General features: G+C 46.9%; 1 protein-coding gene across 12 annotated transcripts in view; it reads left to right on the top strand.

Moving 5' to 3' along the window:
• Positions 1 to 1,305: 1,305 nt before the first annotated feature.
• TCF3 (transcription factor 3) overlaps positions 1,306 to 21,861 on the top strand; it is a 99,796-nt gene continuing 79,240 nt past the window's right edge. For 11 of the 12 annotated variants that reach the window (XR_008597003.1, XM_054979155.1, XM_054979154.1 and 8 more), the window contains exons 1-3: positions 1,306 to 1,848; positions 8,843 to 8,941; positions 18,175 to 18,247. Coding sequence is in view for 11 of the 12 variants with exons in the window: in XM_054979155.1 (XP_054835130.1) it covers positions 8,870 to 8,941; positions 18,175 to 18,247 (145 nt within the window). In the remaining variant the exon portion in view is untranslated. The remainder of the gene's footprint in view (positions 1,849 to 8,842; positions 8,942 to 18,174; positions 18,248 to 21,861) is intronic. The other variant, XM_054979145.1, reaches the window with a different exon arrangement.

Genomic DNA, 21,861 nt, shown 5'->3' with positions numbered 1-21,861 from the left:
GCTGTGGCTCTGGAAAGCTCCTACCCCACCACAAATGTTGTTAGTCTTATAGCTGCTACTGAATCTTGCTCTTTTCTACTGCCGCAGACAAACAGGGCTACCCATCTTGATCTAGATACAATAGAGCAGGAAATGTGACTTTCGGGGTAGGGGGCTTACAAGGAAAACTTGAGTAGTGGGTGGTTTCTTTTCAAGCCTGGCACAGATATGTGGCTATAGGGCTGGTTTATGGAGTTTGGAGGAGGAATTTGTTTGAGGCCATGGGGGTCGTCTCTAGCAGGTGGAGGAAGCGTCCCCATAAGACAAAAGGGGAGATGGCCATTTTTGCAAGTCCCAGGGTTTCTGAGGCCCTATGACACCTCAAAAGACAGGATTTTCAAAGAGGTTTTAATTGAGCTGGGAGAGTTTTGTAAAAAGAGAGGGGGCTGGTGAGTCATCTACATGGGGCAGCCCCCCTCCCCTACACAGAGGGCTTATGGAATGGCAGAACTCTGGGCATTAAACCCAATAGGCTTCATGTTAGCAGGGGGGGGGGTTAGGGACATCTGCAGTACAGTATTGTAGAACAGAAGGACGAGTCTTTCGGGGAGAAAGTCTACTGTAAATAACAGCAATAAAATAAAATAATCTGTTTCGGTTGCCCCTAATGTCTTATTCATGTGCGATTTCTGTCTGTGGGACTTCTGGGGGAGAAATCCTGGGATGTCTCTTGCTGGACCACCATCTGTAGAAACTGGAGTTGAACCCCTTTGTGGGGCAATCCTGTGTCTTTGCGGGTCGCTCGTGGTTCTGTGGAGTCCGTACCCTCAGTTACCTGATGATCTTCCATGGAGCCCTCGGGAGCCTTCTCAGGGAGGGCGCGAGCGCCAGAGACCTGTTGGACTTCGGATGCAACGACAGGGAAGGGGCAGAATCCTGGGTTCCCATTCATTTTAGAACGGAATCATATTTCGAGCGTCTGTTTTTTTTTGGGGGGGGGTGCAGTTCTGCGGGGCGGGCTCTGAACTCGCAAGCCTCGCTTTTCTCTTACACAATTCTGTCCCATATAATCCGGGGCGCGGGGGGGGGGGGGTGTTAAGGTGGAAAGCGTTTGCTTCTTTTGCACAGAACCAGAGTATCGAAGGCAATCGCCGAACCCCTCCCGTCCCAAGTATTTGGAGTGGGGGGAGAACGGAGCCTCGTGGGCAGACCTACTCTTCCCTTACCCCCCCCTTTTTTTTTTGCTTGTGCAGCTGGCCTTGTGGAGGCTGCTGCGGCGGAAGGATACGGCGGGGGGGGTAGGGAAGGAGGAGGAGAAGAAGAAGGGGGGAAAGCAAGGCTGCGATCCGTGTGTGTTATGTGTATGTGTGGAAGCGAAGAGGAGGAGGAGAAGGGGGCGCCCGTCCGCCTCTCTCTCCGGCTGCCCCAGCTTTAGAGGAGTCGCAGCGAGCCGGCGCTGCCATCCGGGGGGAGCCGGGGGGTGGGGAGGGGGAGGAAAAAAAAGACACGATGAGCCGCCGAAGTCGGCGCTAACTGGAGGCCCAGCGCAGGGAAGGACTTTTACTTTCGGAGCGGATGGAACGTTGAGGAGCCTTTGATCGGGCGCCGGATCGAACGTTGGGGAGCCTTTGATCGGGCGTCGGGGCCGCTTTGATTCCCTTGCCGCCTCTCGCTACACTGTAGCCATTTCCGTTCGCTACGTTGGAAAGCCGCCGCCGCCGCCTCAGCCGCCGCCGGGAGAACAATAGGAAAGGCAGGAAGGGGGAACCGGGGCGCTTCGGGCTCCCCCCCGCCGGCTGCGCCCCGGATTTTCCAGGCGCTTGTTTCAGATTCGTTGGATGTGCGCCCCCCATCCGCAACGCTGAGCAGGTAAGTCAATAGAGGGGGAGGGGCTCCCACTTTCTAATTTGGGGGAGTCTATTTTTTTAAATAAAAAACTCCTCCCTTACGGACATAATTGGGGGAGGGTCTTTACTCCCAAATAGAGCTGTCTTGAGACACTCTTTCCTAGTTTCCCCCCCACTCTCAAAATCTACCCTCCATATTGCTCAAGTTTTTAAAAGAAAAATAAAGGGGGAATTCCTGCACCCCCTTCCATTGTCTCTGTCCTTTTCTTCCTCCCCCCGGAAGTTGTATTAAACTTCATGGGGTGGGATAGGGGACTTTTCCCTTGCTTTCCCCCTCCTCTTTATGGGTGGGGGTTCGGAGGGAGTTTTTTTACTACTCCGTCTAGAACTGTTGCAAAGTTCAGCTTTGAGAAGGGGGAGACACATCAAGAGGGGAGAAGAGCCCCCGCCTCCCCCCACTTTCGTGCCTCGTGGAGGTTATTGTATTTGGGAAGAGGAGGCCGTGTGGTGTGTGTGTGTGTATGTCTGTATGTGAAGGGAATAATTTCTTTGCACTTGAAATGGGGGTGTGAAATTCCAGTGCGGTTCTTACAGTGGGTTAGACCTCCCCCCTCCCTGCCAAGTTTGTTTTACACAGACTTGAATAGTTAAAAACTTTTTAAAGAAATCAGTGCTCAAAGAAAAGCCAAGGGTACTTCGGAGGATCTGTATTCATCCCATTTTGCAGAGCAGAGTTTTAAAACGACTTCTTTCCCCCACCCACACTCATGCTCTTCCAGTTCCTTGAGGTGGGGGTTACTCCCCTTTGATGTACTTACTCATAATTTCCCCTTTGATCCCTGATCCTTTATTTCCCCTTTCCCTGTACCATAATTTCTCCCTCCCCCACCTTTAAAAATGGTCTCATCAAACCTCTTGGTAAAAAGTTAACAACAGAGCATGTGAAAAGAATAGAGATTTTGTTTTAAGGCCTCTGCAGCATGAAAGTTTCCCCTTCCCCTTCAAGAGGAGTGCAAAAACCTCTTTACGGTGCCATGGATGTCTTACTGTTAGTTAAGGGGGGATTTAGGGAGGGGGGGTAAGTATAAACGAATATCATCTCTGTTGGCTTCTTTAGGATTTCCGTTGCCCTGAACCCCTCTTCAAAAAAGTCACCACGGCCGGGGCTGCTGGCTTGATTGTTTTGGAACTTCTGTGCCTGATTCTCCAGGCTGCTTTGAAACGCTTTGGGCACTGGGCGCAGCACTGTGGAGTGGGCCGGGGTTGCGTAGGAGTGCCCAAACGGGCTCCTTGTTGGTCGGTGTCAAGTTAACTGACTTGGTTCCGTAAGCAGGCACCGTGTTTTTTGTCATTTGGGTTTGGCCCCAACATTGTGTTTCTTTTTTGGGGTGGGGGCAGGAGTAGTTCTGTGTGTCCATCACTGAGTTTTGGCCTCAGGATAATATGGAGTTTTGTGTGTTAGTTGTGTGGGGAAGAGTGAAGTTCCTGGCATTTTTGTTGTGTGCGTGCGTACCTCTTTCCCCAGGCCTCTGACACTGTTGCAGCTAAAATTCCTCCTCCTGGAGTGTTGGATCACAGAAGTATTAAATGAACCAGGGGAGATTTGGTGGAAGAGAATATGTTTGTGCACAGGTATGTTGCATGCGTGTGTGCACACGTGCTCGCCCTTGCCTTCGGTGTGCGTGTTCATTCTCCAGATGGGAAGCCTGGCACAGATTCTCTGATGTGGTTGTGGAGTGTGCCTGGGATAACCAGCAATTTGGCGTGTGTGAAGGGCCTTTGTCACTGCACATGTGAACCCAGACACAAACACATGGGCACGGGGTGGGGGATCTATGTATGTTTTCTTGCAATGGGGGTGGGGGAGACGATGCCTAAAACAGCAGCTGCTAATAGGAGATTTCATTTTCTTCTCAACTACAACAAATTTGAAGAGCATTATTGACGGGGCATGTAATGTGCCTTTTACTATTAGTGACCTGTGTGTTAAGCATCTTCTGGTCCCTTTGTGTGTATGTGTGTGTGAAGAGTACAAACTTTTTTTTTAAGCTAATGGTGCCCCCCTCCAACTTTGCTTTGTCTGCAAAGTTTTTAACTATGTTGGATTTCTGGCTCCCCTATTCTTAGTTTTTTAAAAATTTACAATTCCGTGGAGCTGCAACCTTTTCACAAACTAGATGGCCCTCTAAGAAACATCAGTGGCTCTGTCTGGATCGGGGTGGGTGGGTGGAGGAAGGGGGTTGTGGGGGAAAAGAGGGGTGGGGGAAGAAGGAGGGCAGTGGAGGATGGGTTGAGGGAGTGTTAGGAGGGAGTCTTTGTCCTGCCATAAGAAACTCCTCTGCTTTGACTGAAGGAGCTTGGAACAGATCAGGTTGAAGTGCATTGTGTGTGTGTGTGTGTGTGTGGGAGGGGGTGTGTGGTCTCACTATTTAAGAAGGGAGAATCTGCTTTCCCAAAAGTTATTTGTATTGTGGCAGAGGGGAAATGTAAGTTATTTTAGACTGGGGTGGGTGGGTTCCGGTTCACCATCCTTGAATTTGCCCTAGCAAGGTGTTTTGGGTTGGGGAGGGGGCAGCCAAATCCAGCTCATGAACTTTAATCCGTGCGTGGCTCCCAGCCTGGGGGGAATCCTCCCTCCAAGATTATCAGCCCTTCATGCGCCACCATAAGCATCCGTTCTTTGCCACTTCATCCGAGGAGAGTTTTTATAGGGATTAAATTTGTTTCAATGGGTTTTTTCCTTATTTTTAAAAATTAAAAAGTATTTTTAAAATACTTCTGTCTCAGGATATTGTGTGACTCCTTTTTATTTCTATTTTTCCTCTTGGCTATTTCTCAGTAATGCAGGTGAGGGGGAGGGAACCAGCAAATTTGTTTCTGCAAAGCCCTGGGTATTTTCATAAGAGCTGGAACATTACTCTATTTTAATAATGCAGTGTGCCCTTGTCTTGACCCACCAGGATGGGGGCAGGGTGAAAGTTGCAATAAATCCTTCCCCCCACCCATCACATCAGACGAAACCTAAGATAGGGCCATCATAGGGCACCATCACGGAGGGGGGGTACAGTCCCCATTTCTCCCATGCCACAGTAATATCAACTGGACCAAATGATGTTTTGGGCAGGTGTGGGGGTTGGGAATCAAAAATACGGTGGGCACCTTTTCTGCACCCTGGGTTTAACAAATAATTGTCTTATACCCTCTGCTTTCCCACTGCTGTCAAGACCCACCCTCCCACCAGATGATAATAGAAAAGAGGAAGGGTTTTACGTGGGAAAAAATATCACAGACTGATTTCGCTGGCTTTAGCCATGAGGTTTAGTGTCCCCAAGATCATTCCAGACTAACAGCTATTTAACATGGACTACCTGCTTGTGTAGAGGCTTAATAAACAAGATAAATAGGGGTGTTGTGAAAATCAGCCATAAGGTAAAAAACATTATTTGATCTTTCTTCCTTTGGAGGGGGGTGCTGTTAATTTTCTGGAATATCAAAGTCTGAGTGAGGATTTAGCAGTACAACGTTTCCTGAGTCAGGACCTGCTGTGCTTCTGAGGGTACACAGAGTATTTTTTGCCTGCAACTAGCCCCCCGGAAATGTGGGATTCGGATATGTAGGGTATGTAGACCCAAGGGAGTTAGTTCACTTGAGAACATAGAGGGGTCTCTGTCCTTGCACCAAATCTCCCCTGGTTCAATACTTCGGTGATGCAGCACTCCAGGAGGGGGAATTTTAGCTGCAACTGTGCCAGAAAGGCATGGGGAAAGAGGTTTAGTCCTTGTGCAAATCAAATTTTTGAAAGGTAGCCATGCTTTAGAACCCTGCTCTGGATGACCCAGGCTAGCCCAGTCTTAACAGTTCTCAGAAGCTCAGCCCTGGTTAGTACTTGGATGGGAGCAGGGCTTTTTTTCTGGGGAAAGAGGTGGTGGAACTCAGTGGGTTGCCTTCGGAGAAAATGGTCACATGGCTGGTGGCCCCGCCTCCTGATCTCCAGACAGAGGGGAGTTGAGATTGCCCGATCTAAGTTCCCCTCTGTCTGGAGATCAGGGGGCAGGGCCACCAGCCATGTGACCATTTTCAAGAGGTGCCGGAACTCCATCCCATCGTGTTCCGGCTGAAAAAAAGCCCTGGATGGGAGACCACCAAGCGAGTCCACTGCTGCTGTGCAGAGGCAGACAGCAGCAAATCACCTTGGCTCAGCTCTTGCCTTGAAAATCCCAGGAGGTCACCGTAAGCGGGTTATGACTTGACAGCCCTTTATACATGCACACTCAGACAGAGTCATGCCTTTGAAGCTTGGCTGTGTTTCAGAAGATATTAACTGTGCTGGTTCAGGTAACAGTGTGGGACAGGCTGCGACTTCGTGAAATACAAAGCCCACCTCCCCTCTACACACACATTGTGGAACCAGAGAGGGTCCCAAGAGTGCCTGTTGTTCTTATCTTATTTGCAGACAGCCTGCCTTTGAATATGGAGGCTCCATTTATCTAATCACTTTTGATAAGCCTTTCCTCCAATTATTTCTTTTTTCAGAGAGACGTTTCAGTTATCACATCATGTGGCAGTGAGTTCCACAATTCAGATACACATTTCTTTCAATAGTTACCTTCCTTGTTAGTGAGCCCCAGGTTCTAATAAGAACAACCGTGCTTAACTACTGCTCTTCTAGACAGATTAGTGCCCCACTCAGAGCAGTGATCAGTCAGTGTTGTTATTATCCCCACAATATAGCTGGAGCTGAGAGGAGTGGCTCACCTGAGGCTACCTGCTGAGCTCATGGCAGTGGTGGGATTCAAACCAGCAGAGTACTGATTTGCAACCCAACCCCTTAACCATTATGCTCTTGCTACAAATGTGTGTGTGTGTAGGGGGTGGGCATTCACTCTGTCTGCAAAGAACCTGTTTTCCATTTCTTTGTGGTCTGGGCAGAGTGGGGTGAGGTGTTAATGCTACCAGGTTGTCAGCTCCAGCACCGCTGGGAACGGATATGGAACCCCAGGCGCTGCCATGAGGAAAGGGGGACATAAATATTTTGATTAATAACATTAGCTATTGATTAAATAAACAAATGTTTGATGTCACTAGGAGGCAAAAATGTGTGTAGGACCATAATTTTAAAGGTATGATCCATTAACTTTGAAGAGGGCTTTCTCAGGTTTATCACACGTACACACACTGAAGTGGGTTGGAGTTCCAGTGAAAAGTTGGGCATTTTGGAAGCCCCATTGATTGCAGTAGGAGAGTTATAAATGGATCCCAAACTCTCCTGTGCAAGGCAGGGTGCCTGATCCTAAGCCTGTTTGCTCAGAAGTAAGCCTTCCTCTGTTCATAGAGTTGCCACCTTAATAAAAGTGCTTTGTTTGGCTGGATGAGGCCTACTGTTGTTAATATCTACTGCTGATAACATCAAGTCAACAGGCGTAGGGTTAACTGTCTTTGGACTGGGGCTCTTATGTGGGGCACGGAGAAATACTCAACACCCCCCTCTCTGGGTTTTTTGGGAGGGGGGAATGGAAGCTGATATTTAGTAATTTTGAAGAACCCAAATGGGCCAGCCATCCTGATTCTGACCAGGGCCAACCAGGTTTCCCCAGAAGGCCTATAAGTAGGACAATGAGACCCAAGCCGTCCCCTGTTGTGTCCCCCCCCCAAAAGAAACCCGGCTTCCAGTGGTACCCTGTTTCTGAATATGGAAGTTCCATTTCGCCATCATGGCTAATAGCCATTGAAAGGCCTCTTTTCCATGAATTTGTCTAGCTCCCTAAGCTAGTAGCCATTGCTGCATCCTGTGGCAGTGAGTTCCACACACTAATTACATGACAGTTCTTGCTTGACTATAGCTCAATGGCGGGGAAGGTCCCAGGTTCAGTCCCCATCATCTCCAGCTGGGGTGTTGGGATCAGGGGTTGGGAACGACTGTTCTCTGCCTGAGGCCCTGGGGAGCCAGTGCTGGTCGGAGTACTGAGGTCTGTGCCCTGAGGGCCTGACTGTATGGGACAGCTTTGTGTGTTTGTAAGTTACACCTATGCTGACTTAGTTGTGGTTGAGAACGATGGCTGAGTGGTTTGAAGACCGTGTGGGTGTGTGCACCAAGCTTCTAAATAGCCTCTTGCCTGGTTATCTGTGGTGGGTCCCAATTTCTCCTAGGTAACTATGCAGGAAAACTTTATCAGTTTAGGCATCTCAGGCCACATGTGTGGGAAGGTGGATATGATCACGAATTCTAACTTCTATGGACTTGTTTGCACCTCCATTTGTGGTGCTCCCTTTCACTGTTTTTTTCTGGAAAGAATTCCTGCCCGGTTGTGGTGGTCCGTTATAGCCCAGACTGCTTCTCCCTCCTTTGCCCGTCTCTGAAGATGACCGTAACTTCCTATGGACTGATATCTTGATAGCGACTTTATTTTTGTGTGTGAAATTGCTGTTTTGGTGGGGAGAGATGGTGGTGAACAAGAGATGGGGAAAGTAGATTTAAAAGGAGAGTGGCAAACTCTCAGGTCGCGGCCAACAGGAGACCCAGGAAACGAAGCCACCTTTTCAAAGAAAATTGTTTTTTTTTTTTTAAAAAAAAACCAGCAAACGTTTTAACAATCTCGGTCCAGGATTTTTAGGCAAAGTTAGTGTGGAGTTTTATTCCCTACCCTGGCAGTGTTCCCTGTTTGGCTGCAGCAGGCTGGCTCGGAAGTCGAAAAAATTGGCACAGACAAAGCAAACTCTCTCTCTCTCTCTCTCTCTCTCTCATTCTCTCTCTCTCTCTCTCTCTCTCTCTCTCTCTCTCTCTCTCTCTCTCTCTCTGTGTGTGTGTGTGTGTGTGTGTGTGTTTTCAGCGAAAGCACTTCTGGCCTCGGGGGTTGTTTTGGCTAGAGTTTTGCTCAGCCTGGATTTATAATTCAGGGAATGGATCTGCAAACTTATATCATTATTTATTGGTGGCTTCCTTCCTCTGGTTAATAAAATCTCTCTCCTTGTCTCTTTCCTCATTCTCCCCCCCCCCCTTTTATTATTTTTTTTAAAAGGACAGAGTGTGCTAAATCTGTGGGAATATGAACCAGCAACAGAGAATGGCTGCTTCAGGAACGGACAAAGAACTTAGTGACCTCCTGGACTTCAGCATGGTGAGCGAAAAGCTTTTTGTGCGTGGGGTGGGGGACGACACAGGATTGTGTGTGTGTGTGTGTGTTTGGGGGAAGGCGGAAAGCTCGATGCCTCCACCCCCCACCCCCCTGCATTCTTGGGAGGTGGAAGAGTTGTGGGGGGGAGAACTTTAGAGCGAGTTGAATGGGAGGCGACAGATTGGTTTAACTTGTTTGTTCTCTGTGGCAGGACCAAGGGGGATTCGTAATTGCTATGGCCGTCTTGTTATGAAGCCTGAGAGGTGGCTGGGAAGGGGGGAGGGCTGCGAGCGGCGGATAATTGCGGTGCTACTTTCCACCTTTAAAAAAAGTCTTCCGGAAAGTGATGGAGAGGTGTAAGAATTCTGGTGGCAATTAAGATTCTTCCCCAGATTTCGTTAGGAAGGAGGGAATCCTGGTTATTTTTCCTGTGTCCTCTCTGGGTTTTCAGAGGGGCATTTCCTTGGGGATCTGTCCATTAGAGTTCAACTAAGCACACAGAGGATGGCAACGGGATGTGTGGGGTTTCCTCTCTTATAAACTGTTTTGGCATGATCAAGGTCTTTTTTTTTTAAGGGAGGGACAGATTCACATACGTAACCTGAGCTCATGCTGCTTCTGACCGAGGCAGTTGGGTGTCCAAGCATGCCCCTGCATATGTACATGTGTGTCTTGTTCCACCTCCTCCCTCACACTGCATCATGGTTTACAAGGCCTGTGTCTGTTTTTCTCCATCCCCTCCCCATCCCTTGCACTGCATTGCAATGATATTTCCATTCTAGCTTCTCCCCCGGCCCTTTCACTCCCCAATTCTCATGGCACCCAATTGAACATTTGGTTTGAGTATTTTCTTTCATTCCTCTGCTTGGACAGTGAGACAGGATAGTCACGGAGGTAGGCATGGTTTGCCTGCCAATTTCAGTGAAAACTGGCAGGTGAAATTGGCCACAGGAAAGCTTGTGTCATCCTGGCTGAAGTTCTCAGTGCGTGCGGGCTTGGCTTTTTAAGATAAGGGACACTTCAGGCAAGCTGGAGGGAGGCGGAGAAAAAGCCTTGTCATGACAAGAGATAACTGCGGCGCATGTTTGTTTTTCCCCCGTTCCCCTTAATGTCTGCTCCTGTCAGCCAGGATTTGCTGAATCCCTTCAGGGATATATGTTTAGAGTGTAACTTGGGGTTGAGCTCACACTGAATTTCTTCTCACCATTGGGGAGATTGTGGGGCTAGACCTGCATACCTTCTGTTGGATTCTGGCTGGCTCCTTTGTGCTGTTTGGGGTATTTTCTACAAGTCATTGATATGTTGAGTGATGCACTGCATCATGGGAATTGTAGTCCACAAGACTTGCACACATCATTTGCATTGGTCTTACACATAGTCTGGAAAACCTGTTACAAAAAAGGGCAGCAGCTGCTTTCATTTTAATTCTGCATTTATGTTTGCAAAAGTTTTCTGTTTTCACAGAATCACAGAGTTGGAAGGGGCCATACATACCTTCTAGTCCAATCCCCTGCCCAATGCAGGATGAGCCTAAAGCATCCCTGACAAATATTCATCCATCCTCTTCTTGAAAACTGCCAGTGAAGGGGAGCTCACCACCACCTCCCTAGGCAGCTGAGTCCACCTTAGAACTACTCTGACCATGAGTCCTATCGTCTGCTACCAACTGGAACAGCTCCTTGCCCTCCTCCAAATGACAGCCTTTCAAATATTTAAAGAGAGCAATCATGTCCCCCCTCAATCTCCTCTTCTCCAAACTAAACATTCCCAGGACCCTCAGCCTTTCCTCGTAGGGCTCAGTCTCCAAACCCCTGATCATTCTTGTCACTCTCTTCTGCACCCTCTCAATTTTGTCCACATCCTTTTTGAAGAGAGGCCTCCAGACCTGCACACAGTACTCCAGATGTGGCCTAACCAAGGCAGTATAGAGAGGGACTATGACCTCCTGCGATTTCAATGCAATGGCGCTTTTGATACAACCCAAGACTGAGTTTGCCATTTTTGCCACCGCATCACACTGACTGCTCATATTTAGTTTACAGTCCACTCTTACTCCAAGATCTCTTTCACATACAATACTACCCAGAAGTGTATCCCCCATCCTGTATTTGTGCTTCTCATTTTTGTGGCCCAGATGTAATACTGTGCCCTTATCTAGGGTGAATTGCATCCTGTTCACAACCACCCACTTCTCCAGAGTATTCAGGTCTTGTTTAATTTTAACTCTATCTTCTTGGGTGTTTGCCACCCCTCCCAATTTGGTATCATCAGCAAATGTAATGAGCAGCCCTTCCACTCCTTCATCCAGATCACTGATAAAAATATTGAAAAGTACCGGGCCCAAAACCGAGCCCTGCGGCACCCCACTGGACACCTCCGTCCAATCTGATGAAACGCCATTGACCACCACTCCTTGGGTGTGGTCCTTTAACCAGTTCCCTATCCACCGAACTGTCCTATAGTCCAGTCTGCAGTCTTCCAGTTTACCCATTAGAATGTCATGGGGGACCTTATCAAAAGCTTTACTGAAATCCAGGTAAATCATGTCAACAGAGTTCCCATGATCCAGTAAGCTCGTCACTCGATCAAAGAAGGAAACCAGGTTGGTCTGGCAAGATCTGTTGGGGACAAAACCATGTTGACTTCCCCGGATCACTAAGCGGTCCTTCAGATGCTTACAGATCAATCCCTTTAAAATCTGCTCTAATAGCTTCCCAGCAACAGAAGTCAGACTGACTGGCCTGTAGTTTCCTGGATCATCCTTCTTCCCTTTCTTAAAGATTGGGATAACATTCGCTCTTCTCCAGTCTTGTGGCCTTGAAGATGATGGGCAGAGGCTCTGCAAGTCCTCTAGAAAGTTCTTTGAACACTCTTGGGTACACACCATCCGGCCCAGGGGATTTGTATTCATCTAATGCAGCCAGGTGCCTCTCCACAACCTCTCTCTTAATGTCAACTAGCCCCCCAGGTGTCCTGTCATGTCTACTACCATCTTCAGGGTAGTTCTTCAGGGAGAAATCAGAGGCAAAAAAGTCATTTTAATATTCTCGCTCATGTGAAGTGTGTTGCAAGGGGGCATAAATCTCTTTTGACACCCTGTTGTGTCTTTTCACCTCCCTTGGGAAAAAAACAGAAACTTATTTAACAGACTGGTTACCATGTTTATAACAGCCCCAGAGGGAAATGAGGTGGGGGACCTGGATTGAAATCCCCACTCTGCCATGGAGGTAGCTGGGTGACTTTTATACTAGTCTCTCATTCTCTTGGCCTAACCTACCTTCTAGGGCTGTTGTGAGGATAAAAGTTGGGGAGGGGAACCCTGAGCTTTGAGAGGTAGACAGGGATAAAAATCAGATATAAATGAGCAAAGGGCTGGATGTATCCGAACAGAGTACTTGGTAGAAAACAGCACCAAAGTGGGTAACAAAGGAATATGGCATAGTGGGATGATTCAGGAAGGCAGATAAAGGGTAGTGAAGTCAATCCACTTCAGTCTGGATGGCACATCTTAAAAGAGGAACAAAGAAAGCCTGGGAGGTTTACAGCTGGTTTTGAACTTGTGAACTTAACTGGGGTCTGGTTTCCCTCCCTCAAATTGCTAGCTTGCCCGTCCACGTAACCCACTGTCAAGACCCACAGGCAGTGCGCTGATGGCTTGGAAAGGGGGCAGAGAATTACTGAGTCATCTTCTGTCTTAATGTAATGTGGGGGGAGTCCTATAGCCCGGAGGTCCTGAGGAAAACCCCTCACAGCCTCAGACTAAGACCATGGCAGCTGATACAGATGATTTATAGCAGATAGTAGCACAGGATTGGGCATAGAAGGTCACCTGATTTCTAGCACCAAGAGGATTCTGGGATGTGGTTAAGTGGTTGGGCTAGAAATCAGCACTCTGCTGGTTCGAATTCCAGTGCTGCTGTGAGCTCAGCAGTTGGCCTTGGGTGAGCCCATCCTCTCAGCCCTGGCTCTCTAGCTGGATTGCAGGGATAATAACAATGACTTTGTTCACCACTCTGAGTGGGGCACTAGTCTGTCTCCAAGAGTCATATCAGTACTTCAGCGCACTGTTGCTGTTGTTGTTGACTTAGGATGAGTGCTCCCTCCTATGATCTGTGTGGGCGTAAGTAAGAAATAGGGTCCTAGCTTATGGTTTCTTTCCGTATGGTGCCTGATGACGTCTTCTCCACCTGCTGGTTGATACCTGATGGTGGAAGGGCTGCCAGTCTTCAAGTGCACAACCAAATGTTGGGGGCATACACGGGTCAGAACCACCAGAAACAAGACTATAGTCTCTGTGAAAAACAATCGGTACTTCAATATGTTATTATAATTTTTGCATAATAATGATAATCAGTGTTTGTAATCACAAAGACAGAAATAATGAATGTTTAAAGAACATAGCAGACTGAAGAATTGAACCAGAAAATTGTTGCCTTCAAAAAGAATATACGAAACAGGAACCAAGCTAGCAGCCTGTCGAGATATTCTGGAAGTAAGCTCCACGCTATTCCATCCCTGAGGGGCAGAAGACGTAGCAAGGTTTGGGAGTGAAGTCTTTGGATGACCCTGGAATAAAAGAATACACAGTGTTAGCGTGGTAAAGATACACTTCATATTTACCTATGATGTACTGAGCTACTCACCCACCTTGCAGGAACGGTGTAAGCTTACCATCGTTGCTTTACACCACGGGAACGAATGGACTGAGGTTGCATTTAACATATTTATGCTTGAGGACCTAAAGTACTATCCTAATATGGACATTCATACTGGTTTTACTATTTATTGAATATCTATTGCATATTTATTGTATGATGTTTATGAAGTCTATTGATGTGTATTTATGAGATATGAGATATTGGATTGCTAAGCCGGTGCCAGTGGCATAAAAGTAACAGAGTAAAAGTTTTTTGATTACGAACACTGATTATCATTATTATGCAGTTTGCACTTTAAGATAAAAATTATGAGATATTTATTTATTTATTTTCTTTGGATTTCTATTCCGCCCGCCCCTCGAAGGGGAGGCATTGATTGTTTTTCACGGGGACTATGGTCTTGTTTCTGGAGCCGCCATGTTGTTATGCACAAACTTCCATCAATCTATATCCATCAATGTGCAGCCTGAATCTCCAAGAATTACAACTGATCTCCGGATGACTGAGATCAGTTCCCCTGGAGGAAAGGGCTACTTTGGAGGACGGACTCTATGACATTAGACCTCTCTGAGGCCCCTCCCCAAACCCCACCCTCTCCAGGCTCCCCCCACCAAATCTCCATGAGTTTCTCAACCTGGAGTTGGCACCCTAAATGTAAATGTTTATCTGATGTTCACCGCCTTGAGGACCCTGTTTGAATGGAGAGGTGGCATATATATATATTTTTATTTAATAAATAAATGTGGTAGGAATGTCCAATGTGGGAGGCTGGTCTTTGAAACATGAAGGCCTGAAAGGTTAACACTTGCGTTGCTATGCCAACGCATTGATTGATAAAATCACAGTTGCCAGAGTGAAAAGTGGTGCTGTAGAGATGGCAGGTCCCCTTCTCCCTTTCATTTTTAAAAATTTCATTCTAGTGGCTAGCAAGAGTTTTATGGCTCAGTGGCAGAAAAAACAGTTGGACCCAGAAGGTTGTGTGTTCAAACACTGGAGGCATATCCGTCTAAAGGAAACTGTGCCGTGGGAGAGGTCCTAACAAGGGTTTCCAGGTGCCCGCCAGTGGGGTTTGCACCCTTGCCTGCTGATCTCCTAGCAATTGGTGGGAGCTGGCAAGCCCCTGGAGGTCGCCCACCACTAGCAGGCACACCAGGAACATGTGCGCTGCATGCGCTCCCTGGAGGTGTGACAACATCACTCCCAGAAGTGACGTCCTTATGCCATCCACTGGAGCAATCCCATGCTTCATTTGGTGCCAATTTTGGCTCCAAATGGGCCCAGTCAGCCCTGCACAGAGCGCAGGAGTGCTCCTCCTGTGGCTGCTGCAACAATGTCACTTCTGGGAATGATATCATTGCACAGGTGTCAGAGCATGCATGTGAAAATAAAGCACACTGCCAGCACGAGGTAAATGTCAGGTCTCTTCCCTCCCGTCCCCATCAGGAGGCTATAGGGACCTGGCGACCCTAGTCCTAACAAGCAGGGCTTTTTTTCAGCAGGAATGCGGTGGAACGGAGTTCCGGAACCTCTTGAAAATGGTCACATGGCTGGTGGCCCCGCCCCCTGATCTCCAGACAGAGGGGAGTTGAGATTGTCCTCCGGGGTGCGGAGGGCGATCTAAACTCCCCTCTGTCTGGAGATCAGGGGGCGGGGCCACCAGCCATGTGACCATTTTCTCTGAGGGCAACCCACTGAGTTCCACCACCTCTTTCCCCAGAAAAAAAGCCCTGCTAACAAGTACTGCAAAAATACTGGTTCGTTTTGACCTGGTGCATTCCCCAATAACTACACCAGATCCGGAGAATGTTGAAAGAGGAAAAAGCTTTATTCCATGGAGTAGACAAAGTAGAAAAGATTCCCCCCCTCTTTTGACTCACCAGTTTTGCAAGCATAACTGAGCATCCCTTATAAGACTGTAACCAATCAGGGCATTTCTGCAAAGCATATTGCCATCCACTGATATAATCAAACTGGCCCCAATGCCCTTAATTTTTAGGCAAGTCTGGTCAAATATTTCTCCCACGGGACAACCCATTTGAAAAGTTGTCCACCCCTGATTGCAAAATCTAATCATCAGAGGTTTTCTCATAGTACCAGTATTTCCATCATGGGGACCATTGGCCTGACTTGGATTCATTAATGACTGCTTGGCCTGGGTTCCTTGCAAGCAGACACTTAGCAGCTAAGCAAAAGTTCTGCACCCTGCCAACACTAGAAGCATCTCCAAACTGAAAGGATTGGTCTGCCTCCTTCTTAGTGCAGTGACTCCTAAAAATGGACTTCTGTTACATGTGTGTGGGTGTGTTTTAAATAGTTTTTGTTACTTAGCTTTATTTCTGTCTGCCGACCATCTCTAGTGTTCCATCTGTCCAGTGAACCAGTCCCATTTCTAGAAATTTTACTTCTCACTTTATTGAAAGTGATAACTCATTACACTTTCTTTCTTTCTTTCTTTCTTTCTTTCTTTCTTTCTTTCTTTCTTTCTTTCTTTCTTTCTTTCTTTCTTTCTTTCTTTCTTTCTTTCTTTCTTTCTTTCTTTCTTTCTTTCTTTCTTTCTTTCTTTCTTCTAAAGTTAACCAAACAGTTTTCAGAATAACAGTTTATTTGGGCTGAGTTTTTCTTTTTGCAATGACCCTAAAAGTATCAGGGCTGTTTAACTATATCTTTCGTCAGTGTTGTTCTAATGAATTGATGTTTTCAAAAAAACATTTGACCGGTCTTTGACAATAAATAGCACACTTCTCTCAAAAGACAGCTGACTTCCCCTCTGCCTGTCTTCCTGTAATGTGGGGAGCCTACAGTGTGTTGTTGTTTTTGGACATAATCCTTTTGAGGGCTGCAAATTGTGGGGTCTAGGCAGTGCCAGACTGCTGGGTGCATGTGTCAGACTGCTGTGCTCCCCTTAAGTTTTTTTTTTAAAAAATCCTGAAAATCAGCATCACAGAATTGTTCTGCCTGCTATGCTAGTTTTCTGCTTGCAGGGAATTCTCTTATTGTATGCGAATGCTCAAAGCTGAGGACTGCCTCCCCCAGTAGCACAAAGGGGTGAAGTCTACTCCACAAAGCCAGTGTGATGTAGTTCTTAGTGCATCAAGACTAGGATTTGAAGGACCTGAGTTGAAATTCCTGATTAGCCCTGAACCTCGGTGGGAAACTTCAGTTCAGCCTAGCCCTAACCTACTTTACAGGGCTGTTTCAAGGATAAAATGGGGCAGAGGGAGCTCCTGAGAGAAGGGCAGGATACAAATGAAGCAGGTGGCCTCTGCATCAGGTTCACTCGCATGTGTGAACCAGGTGGAAACCCAGTTCAGCCATGCTTGTCTGAGCTAAGGCCTTGCACCGAGTGTGCGCATTAGAATGTCCCCCACAATCCTTTGCCGTGAACACAAGATCATAGGCACAGGTTCTGGGGTTCTTTCATGCTGGTTTTTGTGTGTGCGAGGATTCCTCTTCTGAACGCTGCTTTCCTCGATGTGGGAAGGATTCCTTGGAGTTATGAGGGCATGTATGAGTGTTGTGGTAGTATACAGGACACAGTTGAACACAAAGGGATGACCAAACCGGAAGGGGGAAAACATCTCTTCGGACAAGCTGACCACAAAAGCTCTTCCTGCCAACTTGTGGGCAGGGATCAGCATTTAGTTCAACAAAGCAATATTGCTGAAATCAGGGTAGCTGTTCCCCCACAACCCCTTTCATCACTCTTTATTTTAAAGTAATAATCTAGTTTCAATTTGTGTTAGCCGCTTGCAACATAAGGGTGTGTAGCTGAAATGTTAAGCCCCCCTGGTGTTGGGTTAGAGGGAAGCAAAATAAGAGCGGAACTACAAGTGACAAATGACACAGGTTGGACACTTGTCAGCTTCCCACAAGTTTTGATGGGAAATGTAGGCAGCTTGGCGGAATGTTGGACAAGTGATAGTTGAAAAGTCCATTGGACAGCAATCAGAGAGCCAAGCTGCAAGACCAGGATGCCTACATTTCCCATCAAAACTTGAGGGAAGCTGACAAGTGTCCAACCTCTGCCTTTTGTCACTTGTAGTTCCACTCTAAGATATATTTTCACAGGCCTTCTGATTAAGTAAAGCCGGAAAGCATACGTGTGTTTTGGAGGACAGCCTCCTGGTAGGAGACGGGGAACTGTGATGGTATTCTCTGTCTCCTTTGTTGTGTCCTCCTAACAATCTTGTGATGTAGTTTAGGCGGAGAAGGAGAGGCTGAGCCACAACATGAGCTTCACAACTCGGTTCGGACCCCAGTCTGCCAAGACGCCGTCTAATTACACTTTTACCTCAGGTTCCCTGGCTGGTCCATAATGTCCTGCAATATGGGGAGGGTGAGGAGGGCCCGTCTTTTCAGGGCTGCTGTCAGGGTTTAAGGTTGGCTAAACAACATTTGAAGTGCATTATAGAAATGCCGGATGTTATCATTGCGCATTGTGTGTCAGCCCTGCTCACGGTCACACAGAATGCATTGAGCAAAGAGAGAGCAGCTTGCTGGGAGTTGCGAGATGCGTTCCCCCAGCTACCCTGATGGCGCATTCTCTTTCGACATTTAATCTCAGTTTTTTGTTTTTAGATGTTTCCTTTGCCTGTGGCTAACGGCAAAAACAGACCCACGACGCTTGCAAGTACACAGTTCGGAGGATCAGGTATGGTTTGTCGTTTTCTTTTCTCTCCCCCACCTTGGAAGGCTGTTCTCTGAAAAAGACCAGTGTCTCTGTTCTCCTCCACTCAGTTGATAATTTTCTTTATATTTGAGCTCCCCCTAGTTTTTTAAAACTAAAGGCTGCTATGAGGCTAGAATCTGAAGTAAATTTTGGCCTGGAATTGACCTGATGCTTTGGTCTAGCACGTGGAGGGAAAGGTTGAGCAGGGACCTTTTTCTTCAGCATGCTAAGTCTGTATGTTTCTTCCCCTTTTGTCCTGATAAGCTAGTTTTCTGTGTGGGGTGTTTCATTTTCCTTTCTTCAGAGGTATATTTGCTTATGTAGGTTATCTGCTGTAGGGCTGCAGCCCAGTCACAGCTTGGCCACTTTGGATAGGACTAGGCCCGGTGCCTTATGCTGACTGTGGGTCCCTGCAGGCCCAATCCTAATCCGGCGCTAACTACTGCACCATGCTGTCTGGGGTGGGGACATACATCTCATGGCTTGCAATTTAAAAAAAAAATTCTATTGAGTTTTCTTTTTTTAAAAAAATGTCCTTGGGCTATTTTCTTTTCTCTTTTGAGAAAAACTATCTGTGCCAACGCTACCATTTTTAAAGAAAGAGTTCAAGGTGGGGAAGAAACAAAACCCTCTCATTTTATTTTTAGTTTTTGGCAGTGTTTGAATGTGTGTGTAGGGGGATATCCCTACCTTTTTGCTGGCGTGTCAACGAAATGAAAGTTCCTGTCAGAAGTGATTGCTTTGATCGGGGTGAGGATTTTTTTTTTAAATATAAAAGTCTTTAAATCAGGGAAGGTCCTCCTTTTTTCTTTCTTGATAGCAGCACAAGTTGGTGCATGTCCCAAATCGTAAGCCTCCGGCAATAGAACAAACCAACGGGTGCAGTCCCACCCCCTCCTCCCCGTGTCTGAAGCTTGTCTTGTCAGTGGAGCCCCTCCTCCCTTTCTGGTTTTCAATTTTGCGTGTTTTTTTAAAAAAAAAAATAGTTGTGGATCAAATCCAGTGTGGAATCAGCAACCTCATTCCTTTGACTGAAGAGCAACATGTGGGATTTAAGTAACCTTTGCAAACCTGAGATCATTGTTTTTGGGAAAGGGGAAGTGGGAACCCCAGTGAACATATTCTGGAATCTTCTCTGTCTGATCACCTGATTTCAGTCCTTGTGGTCGCCACAGGTGATCAGGATCGTTTTATGAGGCTGGTTTCAAGCTGGAAAACTCGCCTCGGGATCTTGCTTTCAAGGCCCAGGTGTCTTTTGCTGGGGAGCAGCCCAGGCTTGTAAGGAGTTAAGCAATCAGGACCCCCCCCCCCTTCTAGCCCTCCAGGATACCGTAAGATCTTTGGGGTTTAAGAAGGTAACTTCTCCTGTCTCGTTCTCCCTTTCCTTTTGTTGATGTTCGGTTGCCCTCACCATTTGTACTTCCAAGAAGGCAGTGGGTATGCTCGGCTTTCCTCTGCTTATTTTAGGGCTTTCCCTTTTTAAAAAAAGATTAAATATTTTTCTGCGTACATGAGGAATGCCCTCCGAACAGGAAGTGTCTCATGGAGCGCATTTTGCACATGCAAGGTCTGGCAGGTTCAGTCCTTGACATCTCCAAAAGTATTTCAGGGAGTAGGAATCGGGGAAAGACGTTTCTCTGGCCAGCATCAATCATACCCGTCTAGATGGGCCAGTTGTCTGATCCAGTATGAGGCCGCTTCGTATAGCTTCATACAAGTCCAGAGCCTTGTTTGGGGGGGAGGGGAGCACTTATCAGTGGTGGCACACCAGTTTTATATACAGGAGGTCCCAGTTTCGAATCCTGACATCTCCCATTAAAGAATCTTGGGGAACAGATATCAGGGAAGACCACAGTCCCGGCAAATTGGGTGGAAGGCACTGGGTAGAAGGCAGCTTCATAGACACCTGGGAGTTTAAAGTGAATGCAAGCTTCAGGCTTCCAATAGAACTCTTCTTCTGGCATTTAATAGGGCACAAAACAGGAAGGCAGGATTCCCCCCCCCCCCGATGTTTTTTGTTTGGATTTAATCCAACCTGTTCTCCTTTCCTGGGCCAGTGCAGGCCTTTCCCCCTTTCTTCCATCCTTTAATTATTTGTGTTAAAATATATTTGTGTAGCCTTTCTTATCTGTCTGTTCAAGACAGTTTGTAAAAACAGCTAAAAATAATCCAAATGTCAAAAAAGATGCAGCAAATCATTATTTTGAAGTGTCTTTTTAAGTATTAAATTGCTTAAACATAAAGAATGGGAGATGAGCGTAGCGGTTCCTTGGAATGTGGTCTGCCTCTTTATTTCAGAGGGATTCTGGTGGGGAATCGGAAGCTGCATTCAGACCAAAGGGTAAACCCGTGGTTTATTTAAATGGTGGTTTGTGCAGAAAACTCTTCTTAGAGTGCAATCCTATGCAGATATCGAAGGCATGCGCTTTCCAAGAGTCAAAGCTCCCTTCATCTGTCAAAGGGAACTGTGACTCTCAGATGCTCATTCCTTGGAAGTCTAGTTGGTCTTTAAGGTGCCGTTGGATTCGACTCTTGCTCTTTATCTGCAGTTAAACTCTGAAACAGCTTCCCCACTTCTGCTTGCAAACATCCAAGTTTTCTTGGTTTGGGAAACCTTGAATCCAGCTCTGTTTTGCTGTGCCCTCTACAGCAAGCCCCAGGGCACACTCGAGTTTCTTTCCTTCCTACAAGTGTGGATTACATACAGAACTAGCCTCTGTCCTCTTATCAGATGAGAGGTGTGTGGTGTAGTTGCCCCACCCCTTAACCTCCTGGGCTCCTCCCCTGAGTCACCTGTTCTTAGGATCTAGAAACTTGGTTAGTGCAGTTGATGTTGAAGCTTCTCCTCTCCTGTCCTCTCAGTTTGGGGTCTCAGTCCCTTCTCAAGTTTCAGGGTCGGCCCAGTTAGGACTTGGATGGGAGACCTCCAAGGAAGACCAGGGTTGCTATGCTGAGGAAGGCAATGGCAAACCGCCTCTGCTCTTCTCTTGTCATGAAAGTCCTTTCCTGGGGCTCTTGGTGGCACTTTTTGCCATCGACCAATTCCATAGGGCTGATGGCCCCTTGAAGCAATTCTTAACCTCCAGCCTAGCATTTTGCAAAGTGAATGGGTGAGAAGCATGGTGTTTTTTTTAATGTTCTTAATTCTATTCTTAATGTGGCAGGCTTTGATCTCTTTAAAAAGTGTTGGCATTACTTCTGTGGTGCATATTGTCCCCTTCAGTGTACTCTTTCCCCTTCATCTCTTAGACAAAGGATTAAAATACTAACCTGGATACCACCCCCCCCCCAAATATTTTCTCCACCCCTTTTATTGTCGAGGCAGGCAGAATACAAAAGTTTCTGTTCATCTGTTTTTCTCCCCTACTGAAACAATGCATACCTTAGCAAAGAGAACTGCAGAGAAGCTAATCCAATAGAAGAAAATTTTGGAGTTGGGGGGAATCAAGTTAAAATCCAAATGAAATAACTGAGCCAGGGCCATATTCTCTTCTTAGGTGTGCTATAAACTACTGAAATTTGCCACTGCTAGATGTGTTGCTAGCCACTAAATTAGGTAAATCATTAGGTAAAAATTGGTGAATCGTCCTAGAGAA

This window comes from Eublepharis macularius, chromosome 5 (genome assembly GCF_028583425.1).
Source record: "Eublepharis macularius isolate TG4126 chromosome 5, MPM_Emac_v1.0, whole genome shotgun sequence".
NCBI classification, from domain to species: Eukaryota; Metazoa; Chordata; class Lepidosauria; order Squamata; family Eublepharidae; genus Eublepharis; species Eublepharis macularius.
The sequence above is the reverse complement of the archived record's forward strand: the minus strand, read 5'-3'. Positions and strand labels throughout refer to the sequence as shown.